The sequence below is a fragment of the Grampus griseus genome, assembly GCF_964374135.1.
Source record: "Grampus griseus genome assembly, chromosome: 2".
NCBI classification, from domain to species: Eukaryota; Metazoa; Chordata; class Mammalia; order Artiodactyla; family Delphinidae; genus Grampus; species Grampus griseus.
The window spans coordinates 41,955,597-41,975,233 of NC_139018.1; the positions used below are offsets into that span (position 1 = coordinate 41,955,597).

A 19,637-nucleotide genomic window follows, 5' to 3' on the forward strand; every position below is an offset into this window, starting at 1 on the left:
ACTCACCTTCTCCAAAGCAGACCTCAAAAGATACAGAAATGGGGACTTCCCTGGTGGCACAGTGGTTAAGACTCCGTGCTCCCAATGCAGGGGACCCGGGTTCGATTGCTGGTCTGGGAACTAGATCCCACATGTATGCCACAACTAAGAGTTCACAGGCCACAACTAAGGAGCCCACCTGCTGCAACTAAGGAGCCCACATGCTGCAACTAAGGAGCCTGTGAGCCACAACTAGACCTGATGCAACCAAATATATATATATATATATATATATATGTATATGTATATATATAAAGATATAGAAATGTAATATGGAGAATCTAGAGCCATTTACTTAAGCCTTGGCTTAGGGATCAGAAATGGAAGGAAGAAAAATTAGGTACAGTCATCAAATTCTGATCTTTGCCTCAAATATCTGATGTTACTACAGCTAACAGCTCCTAACCCCATTCACTGACTTTGTGAACTCTGAAGCTCATGGAGGGGGAACAAGTATTTTCTGGACACTTACAAGGACTGGTTAAGTGACACAACTATTGCAACTGCTCCTGTGAAGAAGTGTGATTAAAGAAGCTTTCTGCCTGTACTGATAAGATTGCTGTTGCCATAGTATAGCTCGTACGCTATCTTAGTTTCTCCTCTCTGAAGACCTACTCCTTACTTTTCCCAGGGTTTAAAAATCATGTTAACAATAAGCAAATACAGCATGGCCAGATGCCTTTCGTGGTCAGATGGTTCATTGTTTAAAAGGCTTCAGTTTAAAATCCAAAAGATTGTTAACAGATGCAGTTTCTGGCTGAAGACTGGGAAAAACCTCACTTAAACAAAAGAGCATGTTGTGATTAGAACTAAAAAGGGAATTACCTTTAAAGATAAGAACCACAAACATTTCCTATTTGAAAATACCCCCAGCCCCACCAAGAGAAACTTTTTTTGGACCTTTCGTAAAAGTTGAAAAAACTGACAGTGGATGGCGGCGTAGGACGAACCACGGCTGACCAACCGGCTCAGTCATTTTTACAGATTTGTTTGGACTTTCAAGGCTGCGACATCCATCTCCTGCTCTCCCCCGGATTACTCAATTAGGCAAAATTCCAATTAATTTCTTTCCAATTCTTTTAGCCCCAGAAACACTTTTGCAGTTTTCATTTTGGCTCTGGAAATGGGTTTTCAACCAGAGGACTCAGATAGAGCCGTTTGAGAAATGAACACAGAGCTTGATAAGCAGATAGCCACTGCTGGGACTCAAGTCTCTACTGGATGGAAAAGAGCCACTTGGCCAAGGAAGGCCTGGCCCCATCTTCAGTTCCCAGCCCCGTTTGTCTCCACAACTGCTGTGCACTTTTACACAGAAAGCCTGCTTTTCACCAACTCTGTTTCTGTTGGCGTTCGTGGGCCCTTACTCTATGGCTTCACTATGTGTGAGAACATCTCCGATGCCTTGGGTTCTAATCTTGAAAGATGGAAAGTCTGAAGGAGCCATAGGGGTGTAGCTTTCCCTCGCCTCGGCCTGAGAAATAGATGTGGTCAGGCTTGCTGGTGACATGTCTGATTTGAAAAGGTTACTCAAGAGATGGTCCAAGGAAAACAATCTGTTCTCGGCGTTAAGGACGGCCACCACGGGTTTCCTTCGGAGAATGGGCAACCTGTCCTGAAGGGGATCACCTTCTCGGAAGAGAGGCAAACATCGTGCCCTTTTCGTGCTGAGGGTTGTGTGTTCTCTTATTCATTGTGCCGTTTCCCGATTTATTACGGGGCCCCAAAAGGTCAGTTTCAGACCAAAGGCACAGCATAGTTTTAACAGTCTGAGAAGCTCTCATCAAGAAAATCCTTAGTCAAGCCATTTTAATGTGAGGCAGATCTATAAACCCATGGGATTCACCAAAGAGTTAAGATGGCTTTCCCACTCAGCCACACCACTGCTAAGTCATAAAAGGAATCCAAGCTGCTGGAATGAAGCTAGCAGGAGAACTGCATTTCCAAAGATCTGTGCAATCCGGCCAGGTACTCGCAGGAAGAGCCCATCCATCAGGAAATGGGAATTTGAGGCCAGTGGCCACAACCATATCCATGCTCCTACAAAAAGCCAACCCGCCACGCACACAGGAGACAAGGTTTGCAAGGGGATTTGATAGGCCTGGAAATTGAAAAATGAGCAGCAGCTGTGAGCCCGAGGTCATTACTATCCTCCAGGGTTTGCCTTTTCTAATCTAAGGGGCAGTAGTTTCCATGATTAACTTTCAATTGCCGTCAAGGGTGTAATAAAATCTGGGAAAGAAGAAAACTTTCCCTTCAGTAAGCTGCTCCCATTTTCCTGCCCTTTCCTTTCCTCTAGTGCATATTCTCAATCCCCGCTTCATGTTGTTTCCTAATTTTGAGAAAAAAATCTGCGCTCGGATGAGCCAAAATAGACAATGTCCTGTGTGTACTCAGGCACGTAAGGACTTTTCTTTCTCAGTTCTAGGGGCCAGGTCTTGAAGACAGCTGCAGGAGAAGTTCTCTTGTTTTCAAGACCATACACTACCATCACTTTCAGAACAGGACATGACACATTTTAATTTGCATTTTAAAATTCTTTCATTTTAAAATCTGTTTCCTGAGCCACTGACCATCAGTTCCACAGAAGAGAGGTTTTCTAGGTGGTAAGATGTGCACAGAGAGAAAGAGGAGAAGAGGATATACTCATTCACAAACACATCTTACTGGTTACCACGGGGTTAGGAACCCTTATGCTCCAACTGATCTGATCTGATAATGGCTCAGAAATCATCTTGAAAGGCTACAGCTGGACACGTCTCTCAGCAAGGCCCGGGGAAACAAACCCCACACATGGTTTTATCAATTACAATGGCTCAGGTGGAAAATTAAATGTGCTTTAGATTGTTTGAGAGTCCAGTATAACACTCATGACAATTCAGTGGTTCATTCATCCTACCTTTGCTTCCAAGTATCAGATGCTGGCGTTACAAAGGTTATAAAGCCTGGCGAGAAAGGGGCACACACAGGCTTACTGCTGGAGAGATGCTCCTGGGCGGGGGGCATGCCAATTACACAAGGCGGCAAAGGGTGGGGGGCAGCCAGGGGGGTAAATGGAGGTCCCCAAATGCATCCTAGTCCCCTAAGAAAAGGTTTCCCTGGCTGACACCGTGTTTTGACAAGATACTGGATTGTTATATTTTGTTCCTGTTTCCCTGCTTCCAGAGGTTAGTAATTGAGTGCCCACTCCTGTTGGACAGGTAACATTTTTCTTAGGTGCTAGCCCTGCCTTTCCCACTTCCCCGTCTTGATTTAAGTCTCTCCTAGAACAGAAGGAAAAGTGGCAAAAGGTGGCCATGAACAGCACTGGTTCCAAAAATGGGTGAGAGAACAGTCTAAGAATTTGCCACAGGGGTTTAAAAGATGGCAGAGTGAGCTTTACTGAAGGAGATACAGTCCATAGGGTGATGCCTAGTGCTAGGCTAGGGAATAGTTCGGTTTTTTTGCTGCCCCCGATACCCTTTCTCTCCTCCTCCAAAGGTACTAGAACCCCCTGCTTTCATGTGTGGATGACTGCCCAGAATAAGACTGCATTCCTGGCAAGGAAGTGTGGCCATGTAGCTAACAGTGCGATGTGAGGGGAATTCAGGTCTGTAACTCCCGGATGTGGCCCTGAGAGTGGGGGCGTGGGGAGCCTGTGCCTCCCCCTTTCCTCCAGCCCTAGTCTGGAATGTGAAATGGCTGGAGAGCCACCCCACAGCACGAGGACAGGCCACACCTTAGAGATGGCGAAATGGAAAGTTGTTAGAAGGGAGTCACAGAGGGCTGTGAAAACCACAATTGTGAAACCACTATTGTGAAACCACAGTGTTAGTTCTCACCTACCTACACACAAACTTTCATGTAAAGGACAAGGGAAAAACACTTCAGTCTTCTGTAAGCTGATGTTATTTTGGGTCTCATTTACACAGCGTTATGAATAATGGTGTGAGGTGCGGGGTGCAATGAAGTGTTGATAAAAACAACATCCAAGGAGCTGGCCCTTTACTGCATGTAGCACCGAGGCCACAACAGGACACATTCAATCTGGTTTTTACCTTATAAAGAGCTTCCTGAATTCTGGTGATGAAATGGGAGAGCAAAGGGCATCCAAAATGATCATTTTCCAGTTAACCATAATCATAATCATAATGAATAGCTTACCTTTTTCTTGCTACAGTATATTTGCCATTTTTTCTCTGCTGGAAGTGCAAACATGGCTTCCCTGTGTTTGTCTGTGAGGTCAAGTTCATCCTGAGAAGAAAAATAATAATAATTATTTCACAGATTAAATGTTATTCCTATAAGGGAAGTTATCAGCATTATCAGGGTGAGAAAACAACACCAACACATATTTAAATGAACTTGGGAAAAACCAAGAAGCTAAGTATAGGTGTATGTTACCAGCACTAAGAAAGCAGGTCCTTGGCCTGGGGCTAGGCACCAAGCACAGTAAGAGGGACAGGCACAGCCCTACATTTACTGAAGGGTAGGAAAAGGCGGCTGAACATGGGCAGAATGTTCTGGGCCACCTTGTACTGCAGCAGAGGGTCCATCGAGCATTAAAGGCCTTTAAAGCTCCAGAGCTTGGAAGGATTTAATCGTATTGCAGACGAGGGTTTGGTAAGGATGGCTCCACAAACGGTGACTAGCGGGATGGGCCCTGAGGGACATGATGAGAGGGGTGGAGGAACAGAACCAAAGGCTGGGATGTGGTAATGGATTGGAGTGTTTGCGGGGGACACTGATCAGCTTAGCTGAAGCACTGGGTTTATGCAAAGAATCATCAGGTGAAAGGTTTGAGAGGTAAGGAGTGACTTGTTGGTGGAAAATCTTAAATGCCAGATTAAGGAGCTTATTTTCTTGACCAAGAAGAGCCACTGAAGGTTCTGAGCAAGGGAGTGACAGCTGCATCCCCATAAGCATCACCAAAAGCATCATCAATATTTATTAAGTACTTTAAGTGTCAAGCCTTGTGCAGGCATTTTCTCATTTAAGCTCTCACAACAACCCTAAGAATTCCACTCATGATTACATCCTCGTTGTAGTAATAATACCTGTTGTAATACAGCTGGGGGAAATTACGGCAGAAGGTTGGGTAAGTAAACTCTTCAAAGACCACACACCTGGTAAATGATGGGGCTGAGGTTTCGGCCTGGAGCCACCTGACTCCAGAGCCCAGACTCAGCCTCTCAGATCAGGGTCTGGAACATTAATATTATAGTGGTGTGCAGCTTAGATTGGACACTAACAGAAAGCAATTTATGAGCATCCATAACTAATGAACAACAATGGGATAATGACTGTAAAGTGCATAGAGAATAGTTCTTGGCATTTGATAACTCAGTCCATGGTCAACATTATTATTGGTATTGAGCGTCTGGTACATTTTTATCCCTATAGGGAAAGTTAAATCTAGTTAAGGGCAGCAGATTGATGGGTGTGAGACATATTTTAAATTGCTATAAATTAAGGCACAATAATAAGGTTCAAATATCTGAGGCGCATAATGCCTTTGGGGTGTATCTGCAGCTCTGCCGCTCGTGAACAACGGCCTCCCATCTTATACCCCTACCTTCACTGGGTCATCAAGTCCTATCATTTCTTCCTTGAAAAATCTCACAGTTTTTCCCTTTGTTTTGTTTCCGATGAAACTACCCAAACTTATGTCCTAATCACCTCTCCTTTGGCTCTGGCACCAGCCTTCCCACTGTTCCTCCTTGCCCTTTCCATCCTTCCCACAGCATGGCCACAGATACATTACAGCAGCGGTTCTCAGACTTGAGTGAGCAACAGAATCACCTGGAAGGCTCCTTACATCACTGATCGCCTAGCGTTGAGGACTGAGCAGGTGGGAGCAAGTGCAAAATGTCATTAGTTCCACACTGCCTGCAAAATTAATTATATATCCCTCAGCCTGTCTTTTGAGGTCTTCTATTTATAACCCCAACTTAATTTACCAGGCTTGCTTCTGGTTATCCCTTATGCCCTATCCTGTTAACACCTGTACCTCCAGAGCCTAGCCACGCAAGGTCTGACACATGCTGGCTGCCAGGGGAAATTCTTCATCTCATTAAGCCTCTGCTTCCTCACCTCCAGGATGGGCGTGTCATTTCTCTGGCAGGGCTGGATGAAGATTTGCAACATCAACTCAGCAGGCAGCGATGCCTGGCACAGGCAGGGGCAACCTTACTGCAGTTAGTTCTCTCATCATTTAAATACAAATCAGGGGCTATTTTCTTTTAAGAGCAAGGTAAACAGTTAAGTCATTAAAACACACACCCACACACTATTACACCCTAACCACAAGAAATTAGTTAAGAATTTCAACAATGGAAAACCAGGGAAGGAATGAAAAATATTTACAGAAAATTGCATTATAAGGGAACATGTTAAAAACGTTAAAATTTTGGTGTGCAACCATTATATATGTGAACTAATTATTTTTCTTCCTTTCTTCCTTTTTTAATTTCCTGTAAGTTACACCAGCTCTCACGTATTAATGAATGGGGGGGAAATGGTGACATAAATCACTTCCCAACAATTAGGGTTTTCTGGGAGTGGGGGTCAGGTCAGTTATTCAAAGAGCTTGATGATACGGTGCTTAATCTGGGGGAAAGGACTGTGATTTGTGAGAGAGAACAGTGCTATTAATACTGCTTCCTCTACTACACTTCAGCACTGTGTTTTTCCTCACTGAACAGAGGTGTGAAGAAATGTGTAAATCCTAAAAACCTAGAAATTCACAGCAAAGCGGATTAATATTCCCATATTTTGCTGTTAGAAACCTGCTTCTGCTGAGACACAGAAATGACCAAGTTTGAGTTGAGAGGACTCAGCTGAACTAGGACTTAGGGCAGATGGCTCCATGCAAGGAGAGAATGTCCATAAAATAAAAAAATTAAAAACTGCTATAGGTCCTCTGGATATAATTTGGGATTATAGTAAGAAAATGGGAAGGAATACATGGGTCGTGATAATAGTAATAGCTAACAATTATTGAGCACTTTCTGTGTGCTTAATAGTAGCGTTTTATATGGATTAATCTAGTTTATCCTCACAATAATCCTATAAAGTGGGTAATATTACCCCACTTTCCAGGAAGCTGAATCAGAGAGATTAAATAGCCTGCTCAAGGTAACAAAGCTAGTAAATGGTGGAGGAGGAACTTGAGGCTAGACTCTCTGGGTCCAGAGCCATGTTCTTAACCACTAGCCTATTATTCTATTGATCATTCAACAGGTGGGTAGAGCCATGGCACTGATGCTAATAGGCAAATGCATCCATGAGCTGCACTCGCGGCCTGCTGGGCCTGCTGACTGACTGTTCGCACGAAGAGGAGGATTTTGTTGTCAGACATCCCTGAGTTCCAGGTCTGGCTCTTATGGATTATGTAAACTTTAACAGGTGACTTAACCTTTGAACTTCAATTTCTTCACCTCAAACATGAGAATAATATATATCTGATAGCCTTCTCTCAAGCAACCAAATTCATGCAACCAAAACATTTTTTGAGTGTCTACTAAATGTTAGGCATTGTAGATGCAGGAGGTAGAAAGGTATCACAGAGCTCATGTGCTCGAGGTGGCAGAAGGGAAATCAAATAATCACACAGTCCGAGGGACGGTCACATGGAGCTGAGCTGTGAGAACCCACTTACTGTGGGGAGAGGTGGGGCGGTGAAGGCTGTGAGTGAACTGAAGGGAGACCTGAGAAATGAATAGGAATTAAATAGGTAAAAAGCACTGCAGACAGTGAGTGAACAGCAACCTTGCAGGCCACTGTGAGCTTTGGTCTTTATCTTGAGAGCAATCAGAGGTCACTGGTAGATCTGAGCAAGGAGAGTGACACAGATTAAATAATAATTGGGAGTGCCTAGGCACAATGCCCAGAGTGTAATGAGACCCCCATCTCTCCATTCCAAAAGTGTCTCTGCTCTGACTCATTCCGTTTTAATAATATGGCTGAAACAAGCATGCAAGATTCTAAGAGACTATCACACAGCCTTAGAGATCAATCAACACCTACTCGATGTCCTACCCATTCCAGGACCGTGTCCAGACATTACAAAGGATGCAAAGATGAATAACAGACCTGGATCTCATGGAATTCAGATTCTAGTTAGGAAGACAAGAGGACAGAAGGCTTCGACAGCTCCTCTCCTTAGGATAAAGTCCAAATTCCTTAGCTGGTAGGTAGGGCCCTTCATGGTATGGCCTTTGCTGACTTGCCCCACCTTGCTGCCCCGGCTGTCACCTCCCCCTCCCCTCCCCTCCCCCCTCCACCACCAGCAGCCACCTTTCAGCACGTGGGATCACAAGTTGCCCATTTTTGAATCTTTTGCACATGCTGTTCCCTTTTCCCAGAGAGCCCTTCCCACCATGTCTAAGAATCAATCCTGTTTATCTAAGCTTTTTCAAGGGATCTGCTATTCCCCCCAGGCAGTCTACCCTGACTTTCCTGGGGTGGGCAGCCCCTCTCTGTTCTCCTAACCTTACGGCATTTATCACATTGCTGCAGTTATGTGATCAGCATGTATGACTCCCTTTCTAGACTCATCCCCAGGGGGCAGGAATGAAATTTGTTCTGTTCATTTTCGCATTAATTGCCAGTCCCCAAAACAATATCTGACGTAGCTGGATTGCAAAGAAAAAAGTAAGGTGAGGGAAGCTGGGGCAGCTGGGAAGGAGGGAGAGGGGATTACTGTGGGACATAGCGAAGATCAATGAGTTTCGAAGATTAAAACCCATTCTTTTCTCTTTTTTGCAGTAAGATGTACATACAGTAAATGTACACTCCTAAGTATACAGTTTTCAAGTTCGGCAAAGGTATACACTGAAGTGGTTTTTGCACTTTATGCGTCTGAAACTGCTTGTACCATTGTACTCTCCCACCAGCAATATACGGCAGTTCCAGTTACTCCACATTCGCACAAACATTTGGTGCTGCATCTTTCTAATTTTAGCCACCCTAGTTTATGTGAAGTGGTATCTCAATGCAGTTTTAATGTGCATTTTCCTGATGACAACTGATGCTGAATATACCTTTTCACAAGTTCACGTGCCATTCATACGCATTCTTTTATGAGGTATCTACTCAAATCTTTTGCCCATTTCTGAGTTGTCTGTCTTATTGTTGCAAAACATGTCCTTTGTCAGAGGTATGTACTGAGAGTATTTTGCCTCACCTGTGTCTTTTCATTTTGTTAAGTCTATTTTGATCACTAAGTGTTTTTTTATAAAATATAACTTATTATTTCTTTTAGAGTTAGTGCTTTTTGTCTTCTGCAAGAAATCTTTGCAAGTTGCAGATCAAAAAAAATACTCTATGGTTTCTTATGGAAGCTGCTAGCTTTAGTTTTACCTTCTGTGTTTGAAGCTACACCCCATCTCACAGACACCACTCTTGGGGTCATGCTCTGGTTACAAAATGGATAGATTGCTTTTGCCTTCTTTCTTTTCCAGCTACTGGCACTCATTTAGATACACTGCTGGGCAAGTTGGGGAATGGAAGCACAATTAATGCAAGGAGGAAAAATAACAGTACAAACTAATTTGAAATCACCTTACACATTAGTTTCTTCAAAGCTATGAAATTACTTCAATGTAATATTACAAGAGAATTTTTCATTTTGATAATTAACTCAAATACTGAAAGAGGCAATCATGGAAAACAAAACAATTAGGATCACTGTACCTCAGATAGTATCTCTTTACATGAATTTTTTAAGGAAAAAAAGTCAATCTATAGAGACAGAAAGAAGATCAGTGGTTGCTTGGGGCCACAGGCAGGAGCAGAGACAGACTGCAAATGGACACAAGAGGAGATGAGGTGATGGAACTGTTCTAGAACTGGATTGTGGTGATGGTTGCAAAACTGTATAAATTTAGAAAAATGCACTGAACCGTATACTTACAATGGGTCCATTCTACGGCTTGTAAATTATATCTCAATAAAGTTCTAAAAAAAAAAAAATCAAGCCTGGTTGTTGGAGCCCCAGGAAAACAAAGAATTCAGAGTAGAGAAAATAGAGCCTTGTGTACACAGTAAGGAAAGAAAATTCTGGTTGAACATTAGATAAACCGAGGAATTGCTTTAGAAGAGAAACTGATTGAAAACAAATGTATGAAGAGGAGGGAAAGGGAAAAAGCAGAGATCTTTAGTGTAAGTAGTTCAATCTTGGAAATGGGACAACTTCAGATACAATTTTTGTTTGAAACCATGATCACTTCCATGAAATATTCCTGTCCTTTCCTTGGAAATTACATAGATTCTATTAGTATGCATTCCATTTAGGCCAAGAGATAGGCAATGTTTCCCCAATGTCCCTTAACATTAAATTAGGTGATAGGTTAATATTAATGATTGAAGTCCTGAAGAACATTTTCAGTGTTTTTTGTCTTTCCTGAGTGGTGGACTAGAGAAGAGTATTGGCTCCTCTGCGGGTTAATAGCAAAGTTTTTCACTAAGATTAACAAACAAATGTAGTTAGCCCAACCTCCATCCCGGTTGCTTCTAGATCACCTTACTTTTACTTTTTACCTCTCACCTTACTTTTTATTTTTTTCCTTTTTGCAATCCAGCTATGTTAGATATTGTTTTGGGGATTGGCAATTAATGCAAAGATGAATAGCATAAATTTAGTTCCTGCTACTATACCTCAGACTGGGATGGCCTAGCTCCTTGCATCGGCCAAAGAATTTTTTTTTTTCATATTATTCTTTCTTGGACAGAGATTTAAAAGTTAAAGGAAAATGATTTAGCAAATGAAAGAAAAAGAAACATCTGCACCAAGCATCACTCCTCTCCACGGAAAGCTCAAGTTTCTGAAAAACTGAAAGCAACGAACAAAACCCTAAAGGCTTTTCTTCTTGGGGAAGATATCAATTATGTTTTTCATAACTTTATAAAATATTTATTTCATATAGTTATAATATCTTGGAGAAAAGGTAATAATTAGACATTTTTTTATTAAGAAGAAAAAACTCTGAAGGACGCCCAGTTGCAGGAACTAAAATTCTGGGTTTCATCCCTAACAAAGCATATTATCAAGCCCCACTTCTAAAAGATTCTGTACAAAGAAACCCCACCAGTCCTACACTCTAGAGTAAGCAGGCAGCTCTATAGAGAAATCTATGTAATCAGAAAACAATTGGCACAGTACAAATCTAAGGAAATGGATTGATTTGCTAAATAAAGCAAGTGAAGGAATTTTGAGATAATATGCAATAAGGGTCTTGAATGAGTTGAAAAGCTCTTGTCAGAGATGTGAGCTAAACTGAAATATGGGATTATTTATAACACCTTCAGTCCAATATTTAAAGCATTTATTCTTTGAAAATCTACCATGTCAATAGATTTCAGTAAGCCAACAACAAGTGAGTTTCCAGCTAACAAGAGAAATCTCTAATAAAGGAACTCAGGATTTCTATTTCTAATGAGTTAAGCTAACTCTATATTCACACAGAAGTAGGAAGACATATGATGAACGCTGGGAGAAATGGAGATTAAAAAAATGAGGAGGGGGCTTCCCTGGTGGCGCAGTGGTTGAGAGTCCGCCTGCCGATGCAGGGGACACGGGTTCGTGCCCTGGTCCGGGAAGATCCCACATGCCGCGGAGCAGCTGCTCCCGGGAGCCATGGCTGCTGAGCCTGCGCGTCCGGAGCCTGTGCTCCGCAACGGGAGAGGCCACAACAGTGAGAGGCCCGCGTATCAAAAAAAAAAAAAAGAGGAGAGGGAGAAGCTAAGACAGGTCCTTGGGGTCACCCTGCCAATCAACCCATTGTTTTGTATGTGTTTCTGTTTTGGGTTGTTTGGGTTTCTTGTTTTGGCTTTGTTTGTTTGGTTTTGGTTTTGGTTTTGAAACAGTCCCTGACAAGGTAATCATCCATTTGGCTCACTGTATAGAGCTCACAGAATTTTCAACATTTTATTATTCACACAAGGCTAACTTTTCTCCTTCAAATTAAATACACCAGGTATTTACCCACAGCAAACGGGCCCAAGTCACCCATCCTAACCCCACCCACCAAAGGTTTCCCACATGCCCAGCAAGCAGCAACCCCCTGGGGTTCACCTCATATACAGCCAACACCAGCAGTGCCTTCCCTGGATTTAGCCCTCTCCCTCGCCCACCCTCGCCTCCCATCCCACAACTCAACACCACCAGATATAAGTCAAACCCTCTCAGAGGGACAAGTGAACAGGCCTGAAGTCACATGACATGGTGAGAAGTACCACATCACAGGGAAAAGGCCAGACAAGGCCGTGGAGGGCTGAAGGGTGACACTGTGGCAACAAAAAAATTACCCTTTTGTAAACGGATGGAGAAAAGGTATTATTCAGCTGTACTAAATCATTAAATTTATGAACATCCAGCCTTACCACAGCAAATGACCTTCACATCAAGGAGCCATGAATTGACATCACAGCTCTTAAAATTTAACCACGATGACCCTGAGAACAGTATTTTATTTTCATAGAGGTGGTTTGGAAACCTGAAAGTTAGATACGACTTTTGTTTGTTTAAACAGAGGTGCATTCAGTGAATTATTACCTATTCCTAACCAGTCAGGAAAGACATAAATGGAAAACAACGGAGAGTGTTAAGTCCCAAAAGGGATGTGTACACACAGAGAACAAACCTTGAAGGTTTTCAGCCTGTACGATTTCTGCCAACGTTCTTAGTCATTACACAAAATACCACAATGTGACTCACCACCACCTATACAACAAGGTTCTCTGTGTCTGATAGAAGTGTTTTCATTCGATATATTAAAAAAAAGAAGTGAGAAATCCCACAAGCAAAGGGTGACTAATAGAAATAATTTTTAGTACCTCACTATCCATGGTTAATTGTTTTATACTATTTCCTTTCCTACTTTTAATAGTAGGCAATGCAAACTATCCAGTTTGCTAGATAAAGTCTGCTGCTAAACCTGTAGGCTTCTTATTTGGCTTCCTTGCATTATTTCAACTAGAAACTCATTAGAGTAACTTTAATTTTTAATTAGTCTGCATCACCAGCAGCTTTCCAGTAATCTAAAATAAATAACTCTGTTCTAAACATACGTTAAAATCATCTCCCAATACCCATCCAACCACCCAAATTTCCAATTTTTATATTTATAATCTAATACGACTTCTGTTGACAAGGCTTAATTGAGAGAATTTCTAAGCAGTGTTTTCCTAAGTGAATGGAGGGACTTTGTCTCCTGAGACACAGAATCAGCTTATAGAGTGACAGATGAGAGGCACCCTAAGGCCCTGTGGACAACTGCGAAGCCAAGTTCCATACACGTTCCCCCTCCCTCAGTGACACCAGCACTGCTATCGCCCAGACCCCTCCCCACCAGCTCAGCAAGTCCTCCAGAGACTTGTTGGGCAGCTCAGCTGACACTTTTAAGTTTTAATTGGGTCAAAAGATATCTAGCACAATGAGTCTCTTCCCACACTGCAGCTATTTATTTATTTTACCATGTAATATAGGGTGGAGAGACTGTTCAGGACAGAAAATATTTCTTAGACATTATCACCCTTAGCCTTGTAATCTGCTATCCTTCATGCCAGCCACTCTGGTGCTCACACAGTAACTGACAACCAAATGAAGATGAGTAAACAGAATGACAATGGGTGGGTAGGGATGCAGGAAGAGTGCAGCAATCAGCTCAAATCGATCAGGACTACTTCAAGAATAATTCAAAATAGGAACCCAACTGCTGGATGATTCAGCCGTCATTAATTCCTGCACACACACATGCATACATTCACTCAAATACATCCTGAGCATCTCAGGTGTAATCCTGCAGTAGTAAGTTACTCATCCAGGCCACAAGCATTTACTGAGCATTGATTCTGGGTCAGGTACTGCTCTGGGGATCCTGATAGTGAAAAAGCCAGATAGGATGCCTGTACCATTCTGCTCTCTGAATGCAAAGAGGCATGTTCACAGTGGATTTAACATAATGAGTGTCCATATGTGAATAAACTCAAACCAATTGTTTAAAAGATGGCAAAGGACTTGCTTTCTCTTTTATATCTGAGAAATACCCATCTTTTCTGAAAACAACCCATGCATATATTCTAAGTGAGCTTCCAGTCATTTGGTTCAGTTTAGTTCTTAAATATTATATTGTATAATGAAATAAACATCTAGCAGCTGTAGGATGTTTCCAGTAGATTCATTTAAAATTGGACAAGAGGGGGAAAATTCCTTTTTTAGGAATCTCGTTTTTAAAAATATATATTATATATTATATATATTACATATATATATATTTTTTCCTTCATCTATGAGCCAGAAAGCCGTAACTAAAAGATGTAGCTGGTACTGAGCTCCTACAACATGAATCAAGAAACAGTTTGAAATTCCAGAGGAATTCTGGGAATTGAAGGTAGAGGATAGGGGATTCCAATCACAGCAGATAAAAAAAGAGTTGAGGACAGTTTACAACTGAAATATACGATCCATGTATTGGGCATTCACCTCCCGCAGGCCACGTGACATATGTTTTGTGAGAGCAAGTGGTGTTTAAATGATTCCCAGTGCATCAATAGATATTCTCAAGTGCAGTTATTTGTACAAACTAGCCATTACTGAAACACATTTTCAAAATTACACTTGAAAGCTTACCTAAACCGCACTACTTATGGAGATCAAATTATCCTCCCAGTCTTTAAAACCTATATTGGTTTGTAAGGGGACACGTAAAGAGTTGGCAAGTAGTGCAGTTTGCTGACTTTGTGTAACTCGCACATGGTAGCCTGAGGATTAAGTTAAACAATCAGATTTTAAGTTGTAGCCAAAAGCTAAGTAGATACATACCGCTCAGCGTCTCTTTAGGACTCCTAATAATGAAAATCATCAAGGCCAAGGGGACTCATAACCATTTTCTCAATAACATTATCAGTTCAGAGATGGTTTTACGGTATTTGTACTAAAAAAATAAATAAATAAATAAAGGTTTCATGTTTCTTTCCTCCATCTCTCCCTGCGTCCCCACCCCCATTTCAGTCCCTAATCTAAATTAAGAAGCACCCAGAAATAAATGGACTGATAACAAACTATCTAACATGAAGTAAAAAATGTAAATGGAGAAAAGGACATTTGGAATGGTCTTGATGAGATAAGATATAAATTTAGGACTAGAAGGAGTAAAATGGTTTTGTGCTTTTATCTTAAGCGTTCCTGGATTTGTTTTTGTGAATCAGAAGATTGAAGAAAACTTTGAAAACCATCTTGACCATCTTACTGTCTCTAAGCAGACAGGACCTCAACCAGTACAAAGAAGTGTATACTGTCCATTGGGTTGAAGATCTACTGCCAATCCTACTTGATTCCTGGATTTATTACAAAGTTCTGTTCAAAAGTACAATAGATAAAAGCAAGCGAAACCACCTATATCCACATCCCCTGTTTCGCAAATCATCAGGTGTTCTCAGGGCCTAAATAATTTGTTTATAAAGTTCTGGGTTTAGGATTGTTTTAGGGTCACCTTTAAATTGACTGTATATTGGCAGTAGTTCACATCTACCCCATAGGAATTTTAGCACTGAACACATTTAAGCCCATATCTACACTCCCACTTCCCTTTGTGATGTATTACATGTTTTCATACTGTTCCAAACATTTTTCTATGAACCCATCAAGTTGATTTATCCAAAAATGCCACAGTGTCAAGGGAATATCTACTCAGTATTTTTTTTCTTCTCTGTCAACTAACTATGTGCTTTAGATAAACAGGATTTTCTCTTTTGACTTTTATATGTTTGTCAATTGAAAAAACAAAATTAACCTCATGGAAATTGAACAATTTTGATATCAATTCCTTCATTAGACTATGATTTTTGGCTTCCAGACAACTGAACATTTTGAGACTATTCTAGATATATCTTTGAAGTCTTTATACAGTCTGATTTCCTCTGCTTAATTACCAAGCAATCCTTTACACTCCAATTAAGAACAACAGATTAAAAATATGACTTCTTACAAGCAGTTTTTTGGTTCTTCCATCAGGTTAATATCAAATGTTCCTGCTACCCAATTTTTTCATCTTTCTTGGAGACAAGGAACTGAATAGCTCCTGCAAGAAACTTTCTATTCTTAGTCATGGTCTTCGTATAAAAGGCAAGTTTTAAAAATAAACAGATAAAAAGTGTTGAAACTTTTCATCAATTCTGGTGATAATGGAAAAATTTTATTATTAAAGAGTGCTTAAAATAGCCCTAGTAATAAAAGAAATTATGTTGATAGCCTGAGAAGATGGGTACCAATTCACATGGCTAGTAAAAGAACAAAATCTGAACACTGGTAAATCATAAGACTAACTTTGATTCCTGTAGCTCTTTTCATACCAAAGTGACTTCAGAACATAATGAAAAATGAAGAGATTACTGATGTAGGTTCCCAAGGGAATTCATCTGGCACATTCATCTTACCTTGACTGTGAATTCATCTAACTCTGATACATCAACTAAATCCTCTCATTCCTACTTTCTTCATTTCTCAAAGTCTATTCTGGTTACTAATGTTGAGAGTGTCCTCAGGACTTAATAACAATAAAACTGACCCATACTAAGTTATTATATTTATGAACATACAAATCTTCTCATTATCCACCATCACTATCTTCCCCATTGAGACGTTAACTTTTGTTGACAGTCCTCAATTGCATAAAAGGTGATCATTAATAAATTTCTCAATAAGTTTCTTTAAAATATTTTATGTTTCCTGGAAGGCACAGCACTGTATAACAAATTATCCCAGAACATTAGACCCATTGGCCAAATAAATGGTAGACTAAACACTGAATTTGAAAGAAGGCAGATTAATCAGGAAACACTGTAAATGGAATTGGTAACATTTCAGGCTTAGGAAGACTTGGGTCCATACTGCCTGTTATTCCCAACTAGCTATAAATTCACAGTGATGTACTATATTAGAAAGGAAAGTTTTCCTCTGGTCAGTCTGTGAAACTGATTCCAAGTACCATTCTAAAATAATGATCATACTTGTCATAAACCTGGTTTTGCACCTAAAACCTCACCCAGGAAAAGCAGTTGTACATTCTGATGTTTCACAAGGCAAGAGAACTGAGGGAACCTGTGAGGAGATACCAGTTCCAATATGGCTGTTCCTGTGAAATATTCTGCAGGATACCCTTAGCCCATCAACTCTTTGCATATTCAGGAGTCTATGTATTTGGATAGAAAATTGGAAGGGAGCTCTTAGTAAATTCTCTTTCCTTTCCATTTTAAAATTAAAGTAGGCAGAGGAGGTAAGCATTGAAACAAGGCATCTCACCTCAACAACTGGACTCAATGGAAAACATACTCAGAATCTACCCAAGGAGACATGACACTTTTTGCTAAAACTTACTGATACCTCAGTAAGAGGTGTCAGTAAGAGACTGCAATGAGCAAGGGTTATTTTTGTAAATATAACCAGACAGCAAAATATTTTTACGTACTTTGGTATATTTAGTTCATTGAGAAAACCTGTAAGAAAGCAGAGGTACTGTCCTTTGGTTCAAATAAGAATCTGAGATATATAATTAAATCAACACAACCATCCCCATCCCCTTTTCCTGGCTCTCAGAACCCCAATCCGCTCAGGCTCCTATTTCACACTCCATCCACACTGAACTTTCAGTTCCTTGAGCTTTCCACATTTTCTCTCTCACCTCCCAGTCCCATACATGCTGTTTTCACTGTCTGTAACACTCTTTTCTCTCCTTTTCGCCTGGATAATTCCTTCTAGTTTTTCATGTCTTACATTAAATATCACTTCCTCCAGGAAGGCTTCCAAGATCCTTCCACACTAGGTACCTGTGAGGCTTGGGGGTAGGTGTGAGTAAGCAGTATCCTCCTTCCCCAACAAGAATGGAATTAAATGACAGCTAGGTTAAGAAATCAAGCAAATGGAGATCAAAATACCTTCCTTTTCACTCCTGAAAGCTGGGTTGGAGAACCCAACTTTCATCTGTAGACAAGTGGGCTTGTTGAGATTTCAGTGCTGAATTAGACACTTAGCCACCCGTCATGGAGACAGCTGGACAATTGCAAACTCCCCAAGGGGGTTCAAACCTATGAAATTTATAGCACCAAGGGTCACAGAATGTATGCTTTCTGAAGGCAGGTTGATTTGCAGAGAATTAGAGAAAGGGGGAGAGACTAAGCTATGCATATTCCAAAGAGGAGTTGGAAGAGAAGCTGAGAATATTACTTCCCAGCAAGAGAGCTAAGAGTGATGGAAATAGAACCTGGGAATCAACTCTCACCTTGTGAAAAAAGAGGGGAATAAAGGTTCTTCCCCAGGAAAATGTACTGCTGGAGCGGCCCCTCTCACAGCCCTCAGTCACAGTGGATAAGAGTGCCTGTTTTGTTGCCTGTTTCCTCTGCTAGACCTTCCGCCCCGCAAAGTCATTAAGGACCAGCTGCCTCAGGGCCTGGCACAGAGCAGGCACTTAACACACACACATACATCAAAAGAATCGATCTGTCAATTAATAACACATTCTTCTGTTTTTCCCCAAGGAAATCTTCCACTGCTAACGTTAAGATGGAAGAAGTTACTTGAACAAGGACAGTGCACAGAGCTATCATCCCCAGCACTCTTCAAATATGTTGGTGGGGATAATCTAAGACCTAAAAACCCTGTAGAAAAGACAAGACTTCAGCTGAATCTTATTTTCCGGGAAAAATGCTGAATCTCAGATTGGTTACATTCTTTTTTTTTTTTTTGCGGTACGCGGGCCTCTCACTGCTGTGGCCTCTCCTGCTGTGGAGCACAGGCTCCAGACGCGCAGGCTCTGCAGCCATGGCTCACGGGCCCAGCCTCTCTGCGGCATGTGGGATCCTCCCGGACCGGGGCACGAACCCGTGTGCCCTGCATTGGCAGGCAGACTCTCAACCACTGTGCCACCAGGGAAGCCTTGATTTGTGGCTGAGGCAAAGGACAAAGCAGAAGTGGAGAGGGGAGGAGGAGGAGGTAATACAGAAAAAGGATTGATGCTCAAAGGCATAAAATATATGCAGACATCACACTAATGCTCAATATTTTATTTTTAAATATCCCAAATCATTTAAAAATTGTTGGCAAGAAGACTTTATTTCTATTTGGCAATTCTCTCTCTGTCTCTCTCTCTCTCTCTCTCTCTCTCTCTCTCTCTCACACACACACACACACACCACATTCCCAAGTTACACATCCTCAGTTCTCCAGGAGGTATAGAACCGTTTTAAAAGCAGCTGGTCGACCGATAGGGAGTGGAAACTAACAAGAGTTGGCAAAGATGTGAAAAATTGGAACTCTCGTACACTGATGGTGGAAATGTAAGATGGTGCAGCGCAGCCACTTTGGAAAACAGTCTGGAAGTTCCTCAAAAGTTATATACAGTGTTATATATGACCCAGAAATCCCACTCTCAGGTATATACCCATGAGAACTGAAACTATATTTCCACACGACAAAACTTGTATATGAACATTTAGAGCAGCAAAACTCATAATAGCTAAAGACTGGCAACAACCCAACTGTCCATCAGCAATGAGTGGATAAACAAAATGTGGTGTGTCCATACAATGGAATTTATTCAACAATAACAAGAAATGAAGTACTGATA

General features: G+C 41.3%; 1 protein-coding gene across 2 annotated transcripts in view; it reads right to left on the reverse strand.

The window, feature by feature from the left end:
• DAAM1 (dishevelled associated activator of morphogenesis 1) overlaps window positions 1-19,637 on the reverse strand; it is a 179,173-nt gene that overhangs the window by 89,954 nt on the left and 69,582 nt on the right. For both annotated transcript variants that reach the window (XM_082647226.1, XM_082647225.1), the window contains one exon: window positions 4,180-4,269. In XM_082647226.1, coding sequence (XP_082503352.1) covers window positions 4,180-4,269 — 90 coding nt within the window. The remainder of the gene's footprint in view (window positions 1-4,179; window positions 4,270-19,637) is intronic.